This window comes from Rhynchophorus ferrugineus, unplaced genomic scaffold (assembly GCF_030347505.1).
Source record: "Rhynchophorus ferrugineus isolate W39M unplaced genomic scaffold, kcgeb_rfMv2 rfM8, whole genome shotgun sequence".
Taxonomy (NCBI): domain Eukaryota; kingdom Metazoa; phylum Arthropoda; class Insecta; order Coleoptera; family Curculionidae; genus Rhynchophorus; species Rhynchophorus ferrugineus.
In genome coordinates this window covers 32,556,746-32,575,539 of record NW_027472587.1, presented here as the reverse complement: position 1 = coordinate 32,575,539, position 18,794 = coordinate 32,556,746, and the positions used below count along the sequence as shown (strand labels likewise).

At 50.6% G+C, this 18,794-nt stretch overlaps 1 protein-coding gene across 1 annotated transcript in view; it reads left to right on the top strand.

Moving 5' to 3' along the window:
* LOC143201549 (uncharacterized) overlaps positions 1–18,224 on the top strand; it is a 79,578-nt gene extending 61,354 nt beyond the window's left edge. Inside the window, exon 4 of the mRNA XM_076412673.1 lies at positions 1,974–18,224. Coding sequence (XP_076268788.1) covers positions 1,974–18,199 — 16,226 coding nt within the window. The 3' untranslated portion in view covers positions 18,200–18,224. The remainder of the gene's footprint in view (positions 1–1,973) is intronic.
* The last annotated feature ends 570 nt before the right edge of the window (positions 18,225–18,794 follow it).

Below are 18,794 nucleotides of genomic sequence, written 5' to 3'. Positions count from 1 at the left end.
CATAACGACGGAGAGTACAACGGCCACAACGGAATCGTCCGAAACAACTCCAGCATCCACCATAACGACGGAGAGTACAACGGCCACAACGGAATCGTCCGAAACAACTCCAGCATCCACCATAACAACGGAGAGTACAACAGCCACAACGGAATCGTCCGAAACAACTCCAGCATCCACCATAGCGACGGAGAGTACAACGGCCACAACGGAATCGTCCGAAACAACTCCAGCATCCACCATAGCGACGGAGAGTACAACGGCCACAACGGAATCGTCCGAAACAACTCCAGCATCCACCATAGCGACGGAGAGTACAACGGCCACAACGAAATCGTCCGAAACAACTCCAGCATCCACCATAGCGACGGAGAGTACAACGGCCACAACGGAATCGTCCGAAACAACTCCAGCATCCACCATAACGACGGAGAGTACAACGGCCACAACGGAATCGTCCGAAACAACTCCAGCATCCACCATAACGACGGAGAGTACAACGGCCACAACGGAATCGTCCGAAACAACTCTAGCATCCACCATAACAACGGAGAGTACAACGGCCACAACGGAATCGTCCGAAACGACACCTGAATCTACCATAACAACGGAGAGTACAACGGCCACAACGGAATCGTCCGAAACAACTCCAGCATCCACCATAACAACGGAGAGTACAACAGCCACAACGGAATCGTCCGAAACAACTCCAGCATCCACCATAGCGACGGAGAGTACAACGGCCACAACGGAATCGTCCGAAACAACTCCAGCATCCACCATAGCGACGGAGAGTACAACGGCCACAACGAAATCGTCCGAAACAACTCCAGCATCCACCATAGCGACGGAGAGTACAACGGCCACAACGGAATCGTCCGAAACAACTCCAGCATCCACCATAACGACGGAGAGTATAACGGCCACAACGGAATCGTCCGAAACAACTCCAGCATCCACCATAACGACGGAGAGTACAACGGCCACAACGGAATCGTCCGAAACAACTCCAGCATCCACCATAACGACGGAGAGTACAACGGCCACAACGGAATCGTCCGAAACAACTCTAGCATCCACCATAACAACGGAGAGTACAACGGCCACAACGGAATCGTCCGAAACGACACCTGAATCTACCATAACAACGGAGAGTACAACGGCCACAACGGAATCGTCCGAAACAACTCCAGCATCCACCATAACAATGGAGAGTACAACGGCCACAACGGAATCGTCCGAAAGAACTCCAGCATCCGCCATAACGACGGAGAGTACAACGGCTACAACGGAATCGTCCGAAACGACACCTGAATCTAGCATAACAACGGAGAGTACAACGGCCACAACGGAATCGTCCGAAACGACACCTGAATCGACCATAACAACGGAGAGTACAACGGCCACAACGGAATCGTCCGAAACAACTCCAGCATCCACCATAACGACGGAGAGTACAACGGCCACAACGGAATCGTCCGAAACGACACCTGAATCTACCATAACAACGGAGAGTACAACGGCCACAACGGAATCGTCCGAAACGACACCTGAATCTACCATAACCACGGAGAGTACAACGGCCACAACGGAATCGTCCGAAACAACTCCAGCATCCACCATAACGACGGAGAGTACAACGGCCACAACGGAATCGACCGAAACGACACCTGAATCTACCATAACAACGGAGAGTACAACGGCCACAACGGAATCGTCCGAAACGACACCTGAATCTACCATAACAACGGAGAGTACAACGGCCTCAACGGAATCTTCCGAAACAACTTCAGCATCCACCATAACGACGGAGAGTACAACGGCCACAACGGAATCGTCCCAAACGACACCTGAATCTACCATAACAACGGAGAGTACAACGGCCACAACGGAATCGTCCGAAACAACTCCAGCATCCACCATAACGACGGAGAGTACAACGGCCACAACGAAATCGTCCGAAACAACTCCAGCATCCACAATAACGACGGAGAGTACAACGACCACAACGGAATCGTCCGAAACGACACCTGAATCTACCATAACAACGGAGAGTACAACGGCCACAACGGAATCGTCCAAAACAACTCCAGCATCCACCATAACGACGGAGAGTACAACGGCCACAACGGAATCGTCCGAAACAACTCCAGCATCCCCCATAACGACGGAGAGTACAACGGCCACAACGGAATCGTCCGAAACGACACCTGAATCTACCATAACAACGGAGAGTACAACGGCCACAACGGAATCGTCCGAAACAACTCCAGCATCCACCATAACGACGGAGAGTACAACGGCCACAACGGAATCGTCCGAAACGACACCTGTATCTACCATAACGACGGAGAGTACAACGGCCACAACGGAATCGTCCGAAACAACTCCAGCATCCACCATAACGACGGAGAGTACAACGGCCACAACGGAATCGTCCGAAACGACACCTGAATCTACCATAAAAACGGAGAGTACAAAGGCCACAACGGAATCCTCCGAAACAACTCCAGCATCCACCATAACGACGGAGAGTACAACGGCCACAACAGAATCGTCCGAAACGACACCTGAATCTACCATAACAACGGAGAGTACAACGGCCACAACGGAATCGTCCGAAACAACTCCAGCATCCACCATAACGACGGAGAGTACAACGGCCAAAACGGAATCGTCCGAAACAGCTCCAGCATCCACCATAACGACGGAGAGTACAACGGCCACAACGGAATCGTCCGAAACAACTCCAGCATCCACCATAACGACGGAGAGTACAACGGCCACAACGGAATCGTCCGAAACAACTCCAGCATCCACAATAACGACGGAGAGTACAACGACCACAACGGAATCGTCCGAAACAACTCCAGCATCCACCATAACGACGGAGAGTACAACGGCCACAACGGAATCGTCCGAAAGAACTCCAGCATCCCCCATAACGACGGAGAGTACAACGGCCACAACGGAATCGTCCGAAACGACACCTGAATCTACCATAACGACGGAGAGTACAACGGCCACAACGGAATCGTCCGAAACAACTCCAGCATCCACCATAACGACGGAGAGTACAACGGCCACAACGGAATCGTCCGAAACGACACCTGAATCTACCATAACAACGGAGAGTACAACGGCCACAACGGAATCGTCCGAAACAACTCCAGCATCCACCATAACGACGGAGAGTACAACGGCCACAACGGAATCGTCCGAAACGACACCTGTATCTACCATAACGACGGAGAGTACAACGGCCACAACGGAATCGTCCGAAACAACTCCAGCATCCACCATAACGACGGAGAGTACAACGGCCACAACGGAATCGTCCGAAACGACACCCGAATCTACCATAAAAACGGAGAGTACAAAGGCCACAACGGAATCGTCCGAAACAACTCCAGCATCCACCATAACGACGGAGAGTACAACGGCCACAACGGAATCGTCCCAAACGACACCTGAATCTACCATAACAACGGAGAGTACAACGGCCACAACGGAATCGTCCGAAACAACTCCAGCATCCACCATAACGACGGAGAGTACAACGGCCAAAACGGAATCGTCCGAAACAGCTCCAGCATCCACCATAACGACGGAGAGTACAACGGCCACAACGGAATCGTCCGAAACAACTCCAGCATCCACCATAACGACGGAGAGTACAACGGCCACAACGGAATCGTCCGAAACAACTCCAGCATCCACCATAACGACGGAGAATACAACGGCCACAACGGAATCGTCGGAAACAACTCCAGCATCCACCATAACGACGGAGAGTACAACGGCCACAACGGAATCGTCCGAAACAACTCCAGCATCCACCATAACGACGGAGAGTACAACGGCCACAACGGAATCGTCCGAAACAACTCCAGCATCCACCATAACGACGGAGAGTACAACGGCCACAACGGAATCGTCCGAAACAACTCCAGCATCCACCATAACAACGGAGAGTACAACAGCCACAACGGAATCGTCCGAAACAACTCCAGCATCCACCATAGCGACGGAGAGTACAACGGCCACAACGGAATCGTCCGAAACAACTCCAGCATCCACCATAGCGACGGAGAGTACAACGGCCACAACGGAATCGTCCGAAACAACTCCAGCATCCACCATAGCGACGGAGAGTACAACGGCCACAACGAAATCGTCCGAAACAACTCCAGCATCCACCATAGCGACGGAGAGTACAACGGCCACAACGGAATCGTCCGAAACAACTCCAGCATCCACCATAACGACGGAGAGTACAACGGCCACAACGGAATCGTCCGAAACAACTCCAGCATCCACCATAACGACGGAGAGTACAACGGCCACAACGGAATCGTCCGAAACAACTCTAGCATCCACCATAACAACGGAGAGTACAACGGCCACAACGGAATCGTCCGAAACGACACCTGAATCTACCATAACAACGGAGAGTACAACGGCCACAACGGAATCGTCCGAAACAACTCCAGCATCCACCATAACAACGGAGAGTACAACAGCCACAACGGAATCGTCCGAAACAACTCCAGCATCCACCATAGCGACGGAGAGTACAACGGCCACAACGGAATCGTCCGAAACAACTCCAGCATCCACCATAGCGACGGAGAGTACAACGGCCACAACGAAATCGTCCGAAACAACTCCAGCATCCACCATAGCGACGGAGAGTACAACGGCCACAACGGAATCGTCCGAAACAACTCCAGCATCCACCATAACGACGGAGAGTATAACGGCCACAACGGAATCGTCCGAAACAACTCCAGCATCCACCATAACGACGGAGAGTACAACGGCCACAACGGAATCGTCCGAAACAACTCTAGCATCCACCATAACAACGGAGAGTACAACGGCCACAACGGAATCGTCCGAAACGACACCTGAATCTACCATAACAACGGAGAGTACAACGGCCACAACGGAATCGTCCGAAACAACTCCAGCATCCACCATAACAATGGAGAGTACAACGGCCACAACGGAATCGTCCGAAAGAACTCCAGCATCCGCCATAACGACGGAGAGTACAACGGCTACAACGGAATCGTCCGAAACGACACCTGAATCTACCATAACAACGGAGAGTACAACGGCCACAACGGAATCGTCCGAAACGACACCTGAATCGACCATAACAACGGAGAGTACAACGGCCACAACGGAATCGTCCGAAACAACTCCAGCATCCACCATAACGACGGAGAGTACAACGGCCACAACGGAATCGTCCGAAACGACACCTGAATCTACCATAACGACGGAGAGTACAACGGCCACAACGGAATCGTCCGAAACGACACCTGAATCTACCATAACCACGGAGAGTACAACGGCCACAACGGAATCGTCCGAAACAACTCCAGCATCCACCATAACGACGGAGAGTACAACGGCCACAACGGAATCGTCCGAAACGACACCTGAATCTACCATAACAACGGAGAGTACAACGGCCACAACGGAATCGTCCGAAACGACACCTGAATCTACCATAACAACGGAGAGTACAACGGCCTCAACGGAATCTTCCGAAACAACTTCAGCATCCACCATAACGACGGAGAGTACAACGACCACAACGGAATCGTCCGAAACAACTCCAGCATCCACAATAACGACGGAAAGTACAACGACCACAACGGAATCGTCCGAAACAACACCTGAATCTACCATAACAACGGAGAGTACAACGGTCACAACGGAATCGTCCGAAACAACTCCAGCATCCACCATAACGACGGAGAGTACAACGGCCACAACGGAATCGTCCGAAACAACTCCAGCATCCACCATAACGACGGAGGGTACAACGGCCACAACGGAATCGTCCGAAACAACTCCAGCATCCACCATAACGACGGAGAGTACAACGGCCACAACGGAATCGTCCGAAACAACTCCAGCATCCACCATAACGAAGGAGAGTACAACGGCCACAACGGAATCGTCCGAAACGACACCTGAATCTACCATAACAACGGAGAGTACAAAGGCCACAACGGAATCGTCCGAAACAACTCCAGCATCCACCATAACGTCGGAGAGTACAACGGCCACAACGGAATCGTCCGAAACAACTCCAGCATCCACCATAACGACGGAGAGTACAACGGCCACAACGGAATCGTCCGAAACAACTGAAGCATCCACCATAACGACGGAGAGTACAGCGGCCAAAACGGAATCATCCGAAACAACTCCAGCATCCACCATAACGACGGAGAGTACAACGGCCACAACGGAATCGTCCGAAACAACTCCAGCATCCACCATAACGACGGAGAGTACAACGGCCACAACGGAATCGTCCGAAACGACACCTGAATCTACCATAACAACGGAGAGTACAACGGCCACAACGGAATCGTCCGAAACAACTCCAGCATCCACCATAACGACGGAGAGTACAACGGCCACAACGGAATCGTCCGAAACAACTCCAGCATCCACAATAACGACGGAGAATACAACGACCACAACGGAATCGTCCGAAACGACACCTGAATCTACCGTAACAACGGAGAGTACAACGGCCACAACGGAATCGTCCGAAACAACTCCAGCATCCACCATAACGGCGGAGAGTACAACGGCCACAACGGAATCGTCCGAAACAACTCCAGCATCCACCATAACGACGGAGAGTACAACGGCCACAACGGAATCGTCCGAAACGACACCTGAATCTACCGTAACAACGGAGAGTACAACGGCCACAACGGAATCGTCCGAAACAACTCCAGCATCCACAATAACGACGGAGAGTACAACGACCACAACGGAATCGTCCGAAACGACACCTGAATCTACCATAACAACGGAGAGTACAACGGCCACAACGGAATCGTCCGAAACAACTCCAGAATCCACCATAACGACGGAGAGTACAACGGCCACAACGGAATCGTCCGAAACAACTCCAGCATCCACCATAACGACGGAGAGTACAACGGCCACAACGGAATCGTCCGAAACAACTCCAGCATCCACCATAACGACGGAGAGTACAACGGCCACAACGGAATCGTCCGAAACAACTCCAGCATCCACCATAACGACGGAGAGTACAACGGCCACAACGGAATCGTCCGAAACAACTCCAGCATCCACCATAACGACGGAGAGTACAACGGCCACAACGGAATCGTCCGAAACAACTCCAGCATCCACCGTAACAACGGAGAGTACAACGGCCACAACGGAATCGTCCGAAACGACACCTGAATCTACCATAACAACGGAGAGTACAAAGGCCACAACGGAATCGTCCGAAACAACTCCAGCATCCACCATAACGACGGAGAGTACAACGGCCACAACGGAATCGTCCGAAACGACACCTGAATCTACCATAACAACGGAGAGTACAACGGCCACAACGGAAACGTCCGAAACAACTCCAGCATCCACCATAACGACGGAGAGTACAACGGCCAAAACGGAATCGTCCGAAACAGCTCCAGCATCCACCATAACGACGGAGAGTACAACGGCCACAACGGAATCGTCCGAAACAACTCCAGCATCCACCATAACGACGGAGAGTATAACGGCCACAACGGAATCGTCCGAAACAACTCCAGCATCCACCATAACGACGGAGAGTACAACGGCCACAACGGAATCGTCCGAAACAACTCCAGCATCCACCATAACGACGGAGAGTACAACGGCCACAACGGAATCGTCCGAAACAACTCCAGCATCCACCATAACGACGGAGAGTACAACGGCCACAACGGAATCTTCCGAAACAACTCCAGCATCCACCATAACAACGGAGAGTACAACAGCCACAACGGAATCGTCCGAAACGACACCTGAATCTACCATAACAACGGAGAGTACAAAGGCCACAACGGAATCGTCCGAAACAACTCCAGCATCCACCATAGCGACGGAGAATACAACGGCCACAACGGAATCGTCCGAAACAACTCCAGCATCCACCATAACGACGGAGAGTACAACGGCCACAACGGAATCGTCCGAAACAACTCCAGCATCCACCATAACGACGGAGAGTACAACGGCCACAACGGAATCGTCCGAAACGACACCTGAATCTACCATATCAACGGAGAGTACAAAGGCCACAACGGAATCGTCCGAAACAACTCCAGCATCCACCATAACGACGGAGAGTACAACGGCCACAACGGAATCGTCCGAAACGACACCTGAATCTACCATAACAACGGAGAGTACAACGGCCACAACGGAATCGTCCGAAACAACTCCAGCATCCACCATAACGACGGAGAGTACAACGGCCACAACGGAATCGTCCGAAACAACTCCAGCATCCACCATAACGACGGAGAGTACAACGGCCACAACGGAATCGTCCGAAACGACACCTGAATCTACCATATCAACGGAGAGTACAAAGGCCACAACGGAATCGTCCGAAACAACTCCAGCATCCACCATAGCGACGGAGAATACAACGGCCACAACGGAATCGTCCGAAACAACTCCAGCATCCACCATAACGACGGAGAGTACAACGGCCACAACGGAATCGTCCGAAACAACTCCAGCATCCACCATAACGACGGAGAGTACAACGGCCACAACGGAATCGTCCGAAACGACACCTGAATCTACCATAACAACGGAGAGTACAAAGGCCACAACGGAATCGTCCGAAACAACTCCAGCATCCACCATAACGACGGAGAGTACAACGGCCACAACGGAATCGTCCGAAACGACACCTGAATCTACCATAACAACGGAGAGTACAACGGCCACAACGGAATCGTCCGAAACAACTCCAGCATCCACCATAACGACGGAGAGTACAACGGCCACAACGGAATCGTCCGAAACAACTCCAGCATTCACCATAACGACGGAGAGTACAACGGCCACAACGAAATCGTCCGAAACAACTCCAGCATCCACCATAACGACGGAGAGTACAACGGCCACAACGGAATCGTCCGAAACGACACCTGAATCTACCATAACAACGGAGAGTACAAAGGCCACAACGGAATCGTCCGAAGCAACTCCAGCATCCAGCATAACGACGGAGAGTACAACGGCCACAACGGAATCGTCCGAAACGACACCTGAATCTACCATAACAACGGAGAGTACAACGGCCACAACGGAATCGTCCGAAACAACTCCAGCATCCACCATAACGACGGAGAGTACAACGGCCATAACGGAATCGTCCGAAACAACTCCAGCATCCACCATAACGACGGAGAGTACAACGGCCACAACGGAATCATCCGAAACAACTCCAGCATCCACAATAACGACGGAGAGTACAACGACCACAACGGAATCGTCCGAAACGACACCTGAATCTACCATAACAACGGAGAGTACAACGGCCACAACGGAATCGTCCGAAACAACTCCAGCATCCACCATAACGACGGAGAGTACAACGGCCACAACGGAATCGTCCGAAACAACTCCAGCGTCCCCCATAACGACGGAGAGTACAACGGCCACAACGGAATCGTCCGAAACGACACCTGAATCTACCATAACAACGGAGAGTACAACGGCCACAACGGAATCGTCCGAAACAACTCCAGCATCCACCATAACGACGGAGAGTACAACGGCCACAACGGAATCGTCCGAAACGACACCTGTATCTACCATAACAACGGAGAGTACAACGGCCACAACGGAATCGTCCGAAACAACTCCAGCATCCACCATAACGACGGAGAGTACAACGGCCACAACGGAATCGTCCGAAACAACTCCAGCATCCACCATAACGACGGAGAGTACAACGGCCACAACGGAATCGTCCGAAACAACTCCAGCATCCACCATAACAACGGAGAGTACAACGGCCACAACGGAATCGTCCGAAACGACACCTGAATCTACCATAACAACGGAGAGTACAACGGCCACAACGGAATCGTCTGAAACAACTCCAGCATCCACCATAACAATGGAGAGTACAACGGCCACAACGGAATCGTCCGAAACAACTCCAGCATCCGCCATAACGACGGAGAGTACAACGGCTACAACGGAATCGTCCGAAACGACACCTGAATCTACCATAACAACGGAGAGTACAACGGCCACAACGGAATCGTCCGAAACAACTCCAGCATCCACCATAACGACGGAGAGTACAACGGCCACAACGGAATCCTCCGAAACAACTCCAGCATCCACCATAACGACGGAGAGTACAACGGCCACAACGGAATCGTCCGAAACGACACCTGAATCTACCATAACAACGGAGAGTACAACGGCCACAACGGAATCGTCCGAAACGACACCTGAATCTACCATAACAACGGAGAGTACAACGGCCACAACGGAATCGTCCGAAACGACACCTGAATCTACCATAACAACGGAGAGTACAACGGCCACAACGGAATCGTCCGAAACAACTCCAGCATCCACCATAACGACGGAGAGTACAACGACCACAACGGAATCGTCCGAAACAACTCCAGCATCCACCATAACCACGGAGAGTACAACGGCCACAACGGAATCGTCCGGAACGACACCTGAATCTACCATAACAACGGAGAGTACAACGGCCACAACGGAATCGTCCGAAACAACTCCAGCATCCACCATTACGACGGAGAGTACAACGGCCACAACGGAATCGTCCGAAACAACTCCAGCATCCACCATAACGACGGAGAGTACAACGGCCACAACGGAATCGTCCGAAACAACGCCAGCATCCACCATAACGACGGAGAGTACAACAGCCACAACGGAATCGTCCGAAACAACTCCAGCATCCACCATAACAACGGAGAGTACAACGGCCATAACGGAATCGTCCGAAACGACACCTGAATCTACCATAACAACGGAGAGTACAACGGCCACAACGGAATCGTCCGAAACAACTCCAGCATCCGCCATAACGACGGAGAGTACAACGGCTACAACGGAATCGTCCGAAACGACACCTGAATCTACCATAACAACGGAGAGTACAACGGCCACAACGGAATCGTCCGAAACAACTCCAGCATCCACCATAACGACGGAGAGTACAACGGCCACAACGGAATCGTCCGAAACGACACCTGAATCGACCATAACAACGGAGAGTACAACGGCCACAACGGAATCGTCCGAAACAACTCCAGCATCCACCATAACAACGGAGAGTACAACGGCCACAACGGAATCGTCCGAAACGACACCTGAATCTACCATAACGACGGAGGGTACAACGGCCACAACGGAATCGTCCGAAACGACACCTGAATCTACCATAACAACGGAGAGTACAACGGCCACAACGGAATCGTCCGAAACAACTCCAGCATCCACCATAACGACGGAGAGTACAACGGCCACAACGGAATCGTCCGAAACGACACCTGAATCGACCATAACAACGGAGAGTACAACGGCCACAACGGAATCGTCCGAAACAACTCCAGCATCCACCATAACGACGGAGAGTACAACGGCCACAACGGAATCGTCCGAAACGACACCTGAATCTACCATAACAACGGAGAGTACAACGGCCACAACGGAATCGTCCGAAACGACACCTGAATCTACCATAACAACGGAGAGTACAACGGCCACAACGGAATCGTCCGAAACGACACCTGAATCTACCATAACAACGGAGAGTACAACGGCCACAACGGAATCGTCCGAAACAACTCCAGCATCCACCATAACGACGGAGAGTACAACGACCACAACGGAATCGTCCGAAACAACTCCAGCATCCACCATTACGACGGAGAGTACAACGGCCACAACGGAATCGTCCGAAACAACTCCAGCATCCACCATAACGACGGAGAGTACAACGGCCACAACGGAATCGTCCGAAACAACGCCAGCATCCACCATAACGACGGAGAGTACAACAGCCACAACGGAATCGTCCGAAACAACTCCAGCATCCACCATAACAACGGAGAGTACAACGGCCATAACGGAATCGTCCGAAACGACACCTGAATCTACCATAACAACGGAGAGTACAACGGCCACAACGGAATCGTCCGAAACAACTCCAGCATCCACCATTACGACGGAGAGTACAACGGCCACAACGGAATCGTCCGGAACGACACCTGAATCTACCATAACAACGGAGAGTACAACGGCCACAACGGAATCGTCCGAAACAACTCCAGCATCCACCATTACGACGGAGAGTACAACGGCCACAACGGAATCGTCCGAAACAACTCCAGCATCCACCATAACGACGGAGAGTACAACGGCCACAACGGAATCGTCCGAAACAACGCCAGCATCCACCATAACGACGGAGAGTACAACAGCCACAACGGAATCGTCCGAAACAACTCCAGCATCCACCATAACAACGGAGAGTACAACGGCCATAACGGAATCGTCCGAAACGACACCTGAATCTACCATAACAACGGAGAGTACAACGGCCACAACGGAATCGTCCGAAACAACTCCAGCATCCGCCATAACGACGGAGAGTACAACGGCTACAACGGAATCGTCCGAAACGACACCTGAATCTACCATAACAACGGAGAGTACAACGGCCACAACGGAATCGTCCGAAACAACTCCAGCATCCACCATATCGACGGAGAGTACAACGGCCACAACGGAATCGTCCGAAACAACTCCAGCATCCACAATAACGACGGAGAGTACAACGGCCACAACGGAATCGTCCGAAACAACTCCAGCATCCACCATAACGACGGAGAGTACAACGGCCACAACGGAATCGTCCGAAACGACACCTGAATCTACCATAAGGACGGAGAGTACAACGGCCACAACGGAATCGTCCGAAACGACACCTGAATCTACCATAACAACGGAGAGTACAACGGCCACAACGGAATCGTCCGAAACGACACCTGAATCTACCATAACAACGGAGAGTACAACGGCCACAACGGAATCGTCCGAAACAACTCCAGCATCCACCATAACGACGGAGAGTACAACGGCCACAACGGAATCGTCCGAAACAACTCCAGCATCCACCATAACAACGGAGAGTACAACGGTCATAACGGAATCGTCCGAAACGACACCTGAATCTACCATAACAACGGAGAGTACAACGGCCACAACGGAATCGTCCGCAACGACACCTGAATCCACCATAACGACGGAGAGTACAACGGCCACAACGGAATCATCCGAAACAACTCCAGCATCCACCATAACGACGGAGAGTACAACGGCCACAACGGAATCGTCCGAAACGACACCTGAATCTGCCATAACAACGGAGAGTACAACGGCCACAACGGAATCGTCCGAAACGACACCTGAATCTACCATAACAACGGAGAGTACAACGGCCACAACGGAATCGTCCGAAACAACTCCAGCATCCACCATAACGACGGAGAGTACAACGGTCACAACGGAATCGTCCGAAACGACACCTGAATCTACCATAACAACGGAGAGTACAACGGCCACAACGGAATCGTCCGAAACAACTCCAGCATCCACAATAACGACGGAGAGTACAACGGCCACAACGGAATCGTCCGAAACAACTCCAGCATCCACAATAACGACGGAGAGTACAACGGCCACAACGGAATCGTCCGAAACGACACCTGAATCTACCATAACAACGGAGAGTACAACGGCCACAACGGAATCGTCCGAAACAACTCCAGCATCCACCATAACGACGGAGAGTACAACGGCCACAACGGAATCGTCCGAAACAACTCCAGCATCCACCATAACGACGGAGAGTACAACGGCCACAACGGAATCGTCCGAAACGACACCTGAATCTACCATAACAACGGAGAGTACAACGGCCACAACGGAATCGTCCGAAACAACTCCAGCATCCACCATAACGACGGAGAGTACAACGGTCACAACGGAATCGTCCGAAACGACACCTGAATCTACCATAACAACGGAGAGTACAACGGCCACAACGGAATCGTCCGAAACAACTCCAGCATCCACCATAACGACGGAGAGTACAACGGCCACAACGGAATCGTCCGAAACAACTCCAGCATCCACCATAACGACGGAGAGTACAACGGTCACAACGGAATCGTCCGAAACGACACCTGAATCTACCATAACAACGGAGAGTACAACGGCCACAACGGAATCGTCCGAAACAACTCCAGCATCCACCATAACGACGGAGAGTACAACGGCCACAACGGAATCGTCCGAAACAACTCCAGCATCCACAATAACGACGGAGAGTACAACGGCCACAACGGAATCGTCCGAAACGACACCTGAATCTACCATAACAACGGAGAGTACAACGGCCACAACGGAATCGTCCGAAACAACTCCAGCATCCACAATAACGACGGAGAGTACAACGGCCACAACGGAATCGTCCGAAACAACTCCAGCATCCACAATAACGACGGAGAGTACAACGGCCACAACGGAATCGTCCGAAACGACACCTGAATCTACCATAACAACGGAGAGTACAACGGCCACAACGGAATCGTCCGAAACAACTCCAGCATCCACCATAACGACGGAGAGTACAACGGCCACAACGGAATCGTCCGAAACAACTCCAGCATCCACCATAACGACGGAGAGTACAACGGCCACAACGGAATCGTCCGAAACGACACCTGAATCTACCATAACAACGGAGAGTACAACGGCCACAACGGAATCGTCCGAAACAACTCCAGCATCCACCATAACGACGGAGAGTACAACGGTCACAACGGAATCGTCCGAAACGACACCTGAATCTACCATAACAACGGAGAGTACAACGGCCACAACGGAATCGTCCGAAACAACTCCAGCATCCACCATAACGACGGAGAGTACAACGGCCACAACGGAATCGTCCGAAATGACACCTGAATCTACCATAACGACGGAGAGTACAACGGCCACAACGGAATCGTCCGAAACAACTCCAGCATCCACCATAACGACGGAGAGTACAACGGCCACAACGGAATCGTCCGAAACAACTCCAGCATCCACAATAACGACGGAGAGTACAACGACCACAACGGAATCGTCCGAAACGACACCTGAATCTACCATAACAACGGAGAATACAACGGCCACAACGGAATCGTCCGAAACGACACCTGAATCTACCATAACAACGGAGAGTACAACGGCCACAACGGAATCGTCCGAAACAACTCCAGCATCCACCATAACGACGGAGAGTACAACGGCCACAACGGAATCGTCCGAAACAACTCCAGCATCCACCATAACAACGGAGAGTACAACGGCCATAACGGAATCGTCCGAAACGACACCTGAATCTACCATAACAACGGAGAGTACAACGGCCACAACGGAATCGTCCGAAACAACTCCAGCATCCACCAAAACGACGGAGAGTACAACGGCCACAACGGAATCGTCCGAAACGACACCTGAATCTGCCATAACAACGGAGAGTACAACGGCCACAACGGAATCGTCCGAAACGACACCTGAATCTACCATAACAACGGAGAGTACAACGGCCACAACGGAATCGTCCGAAACAACTCCAGTATCCACCATAACGACGGAGAGTACAACGGTCACAACGGAATCGTCCGAAACGACACCTGAATCTACCATAACAACGGAGAGTACAACGGCCACAACGGAATCGTCCGAAACAACTCCAGCATCCACAATAACGACGGAGAGTACAACGGCCACAACGGAATCGTCCGAAACAACTCCAGCATCCACAATAACGACGGAGAGTACAACGGCCACAACGGAATCGTCCGAAACGACACCTGAATCTACCATAACAACGGAGAGTACAACGGCCACAACGGAATCGTCCGAAACAACTCCAGCATCCACCATAACGACGGAGAGTACAACGGCCACAACGGAATCGTCCGAAACAACTCCAGCATCCACCATAACGACGGAGAGTACAACGGCCACAACGGAATCGTCCGAAACGACACCTGAATCTACCATAACAACGGAGAGTACAACGGCCACAACAGAATCGTCCGAAACAACTCCAGCATCCACCATAACGACGGAGAGTACAACGGCCACAACGGAATCGTCCGAAACAACTCCAGCATCCACCATAACGACGGAGAGTACAACGGCTACAACGGAATCATCCGAAACAACTCCAGCATCCACCATAACGACGGAGAGTACAACGGCCACAACGGAATCGTCTGAAACAACTCCAGCATCCACCATAACGACGGAGAGTACAACGGCCACAACGGAATCGTCCGAAACGACACCTGAATCTACCATAACAACGGAGAGTACAACGACCACAACGGAATCGTCCGAAACGACACCTGAATCTACCATAACAACGGAGAGTACAACGGCCACAACGGAATCGTCCGAAACAACTCCAGCATCCACCATAACGACGGAGAGTACAACGGTCACAACGGAATCGTCCGAAACGACACCTGAATCTACCATAACAACGGAGAGTACAACGGCCACAACGGAATCGTCCGAAACAACTCCAGCATCCACCATAACGACGGAGAGTACAACGGCCACAACGGAATCGTCCGAAACAACTCCAGCATCCACCATAACGACGGAGAGTACAACGGTCACAACGGAATCGTCCGAAACGACACCTGAATCTACCATAACAACGGAGAGTACAACGGCCACAACGGAATCGTCCGAAACAACTCCAGCATCCACCATAACGACGGAGAGTACAACGGTCACAACGGAATCGTCCGAAACGACACCTGAATCTACCTTAACAACGGAGAGTACAACGGCCACAACGGAATCATCCGAAACAACTCCAGCATCCACCATAACGACGGAGAGTACAACGGTCACAACGGAATCGTCCGAAACGACACCTGAATCTACCATAACAACGGAGAGTACAACGGCCACAACGGAATCGTCCGAAACAACTCCAGCATCCACCATAACGACGGAGAGTACAACGGTCACAACGGAATCGTCCGAAACGACACCTGAATCTACCATAACAACGGAGAGTACAACGGCCATAACGAAATCGTCCGAAACAACTCCAGCATCCACCATAACGACGGAGAGTGTAACGGCCACAACGGAATCGTCCGAAACGACACCTGAATATACCATAACAACGGAGAGTACAACGGCCACAACGGAATCGTCCGAAACGACACCTGAATCTACCATAACAACGGAGAGTACAACGGCCACAACGGAATCGTCCGCAACGACACCTGTATCCACCATAACAACGGAGAGTACAACGGCCACAACCGAATCGTCCGCAACGACACCTGAATCCACCATAACGACGGAGAGTACAACGGCCACAACGGAATCATCCGAAACAACTCCAGCATTCACCATAACGATGGAGAGTACAACGGCCACAACGGAATCGTCCGCAACGACACCTGAATCCACCATAACGACGGAGAGTACAACGGCCACCACTGAATCGTCCGCAATGACGCCAGAATCTACCATAACGACGAAGAGTACAACGGCCACAACGGAATCGTCCGCAACGACACCTGAATCCACCATAACGACGGAGAGTACAACGGCCACAACTGAATCGTCCGCAATGACGCCAGAATCTACCATAACGACGAAGACTACAACGGCCACAACTGAATCGTCTACAACGACACCAAAATCCACCGTAACTACAAAAAGCACATCGGTCACAACGGAAACATATCCAACCACCACAATATCTACCGAATCGACGGAGAGCACGTCGGCCACAGCGGAAGCATCTCCAACAACCACAGTATCTACCGAATCGACGAAGAGCACGTCGGCCACAACGGAAGCATCTCCAACTACCACAGAATCTGGCGAAACTACGGGGACCACGACGGTGACATCTGGACCATCCTCAACCACTAGCTCTCCTTCCGACATTTCGAAAACATCTACAGCGGTCACAAATTCATCTGCATCCACGTCTGCGTCCTCAAGCACTCCCACAGCTTCTACTGGTAGTCCTGGAAATGCCACTACGACCGCTAGATCGACCACAACTTCAAACGCTACGAGTAGTACCTCTAACATTACTTCGACAAGTACTACTGCACGCACCAGTACAACTTCAACTACTACACCAAATCCAGCTACGAAATTTCCTATGCCTACTGATAAAGGCTCCAGACTATTTTCCAATTCAATATATATATTAATAATAAGTTTGTTAATTAACATATATATGGTCTTGTAATATTAATATATATAATATTATTGTATATTCTAGTTATTTCTCTACTTTGTTTTAATATTACAATTATTATTTATATTAATTTATATTTATATTATTTATATTATTATATTTATATTATTTATATTATTTATATTATAATTGAATATGTTTTATCATTGCTTCATTATAATAACATAATTATATATATACATTATATGAACATTAACAGCTTACAGCTTAGCAGTTTTATCATTGCTTCATTATAATAACATAATTATATATATACATTATTATATATATATATATATATATATATATATATATATATATATATATATATATATATATATATATATATATACAGTAGATTATAAACAGTAGAAATATACAATAAAATTTTTCAATTACACAATAATAAATGTATGTTACAAGTGTTGAAGTAGGTCTATGGTCTTTAGATAGTTTCAGTTGCTCAGGTTGGACCAATTGTTCCAATGTTGTTGGCATCTCAAGTTGTCTCCTCAAATCATTATATTTTGGCAGTCCAGTAGGATGTGTCTGACGCTAAGTTGAATCTGGCACAAATCACATAAGGGTGGGCTCTGTCCCTTCAACA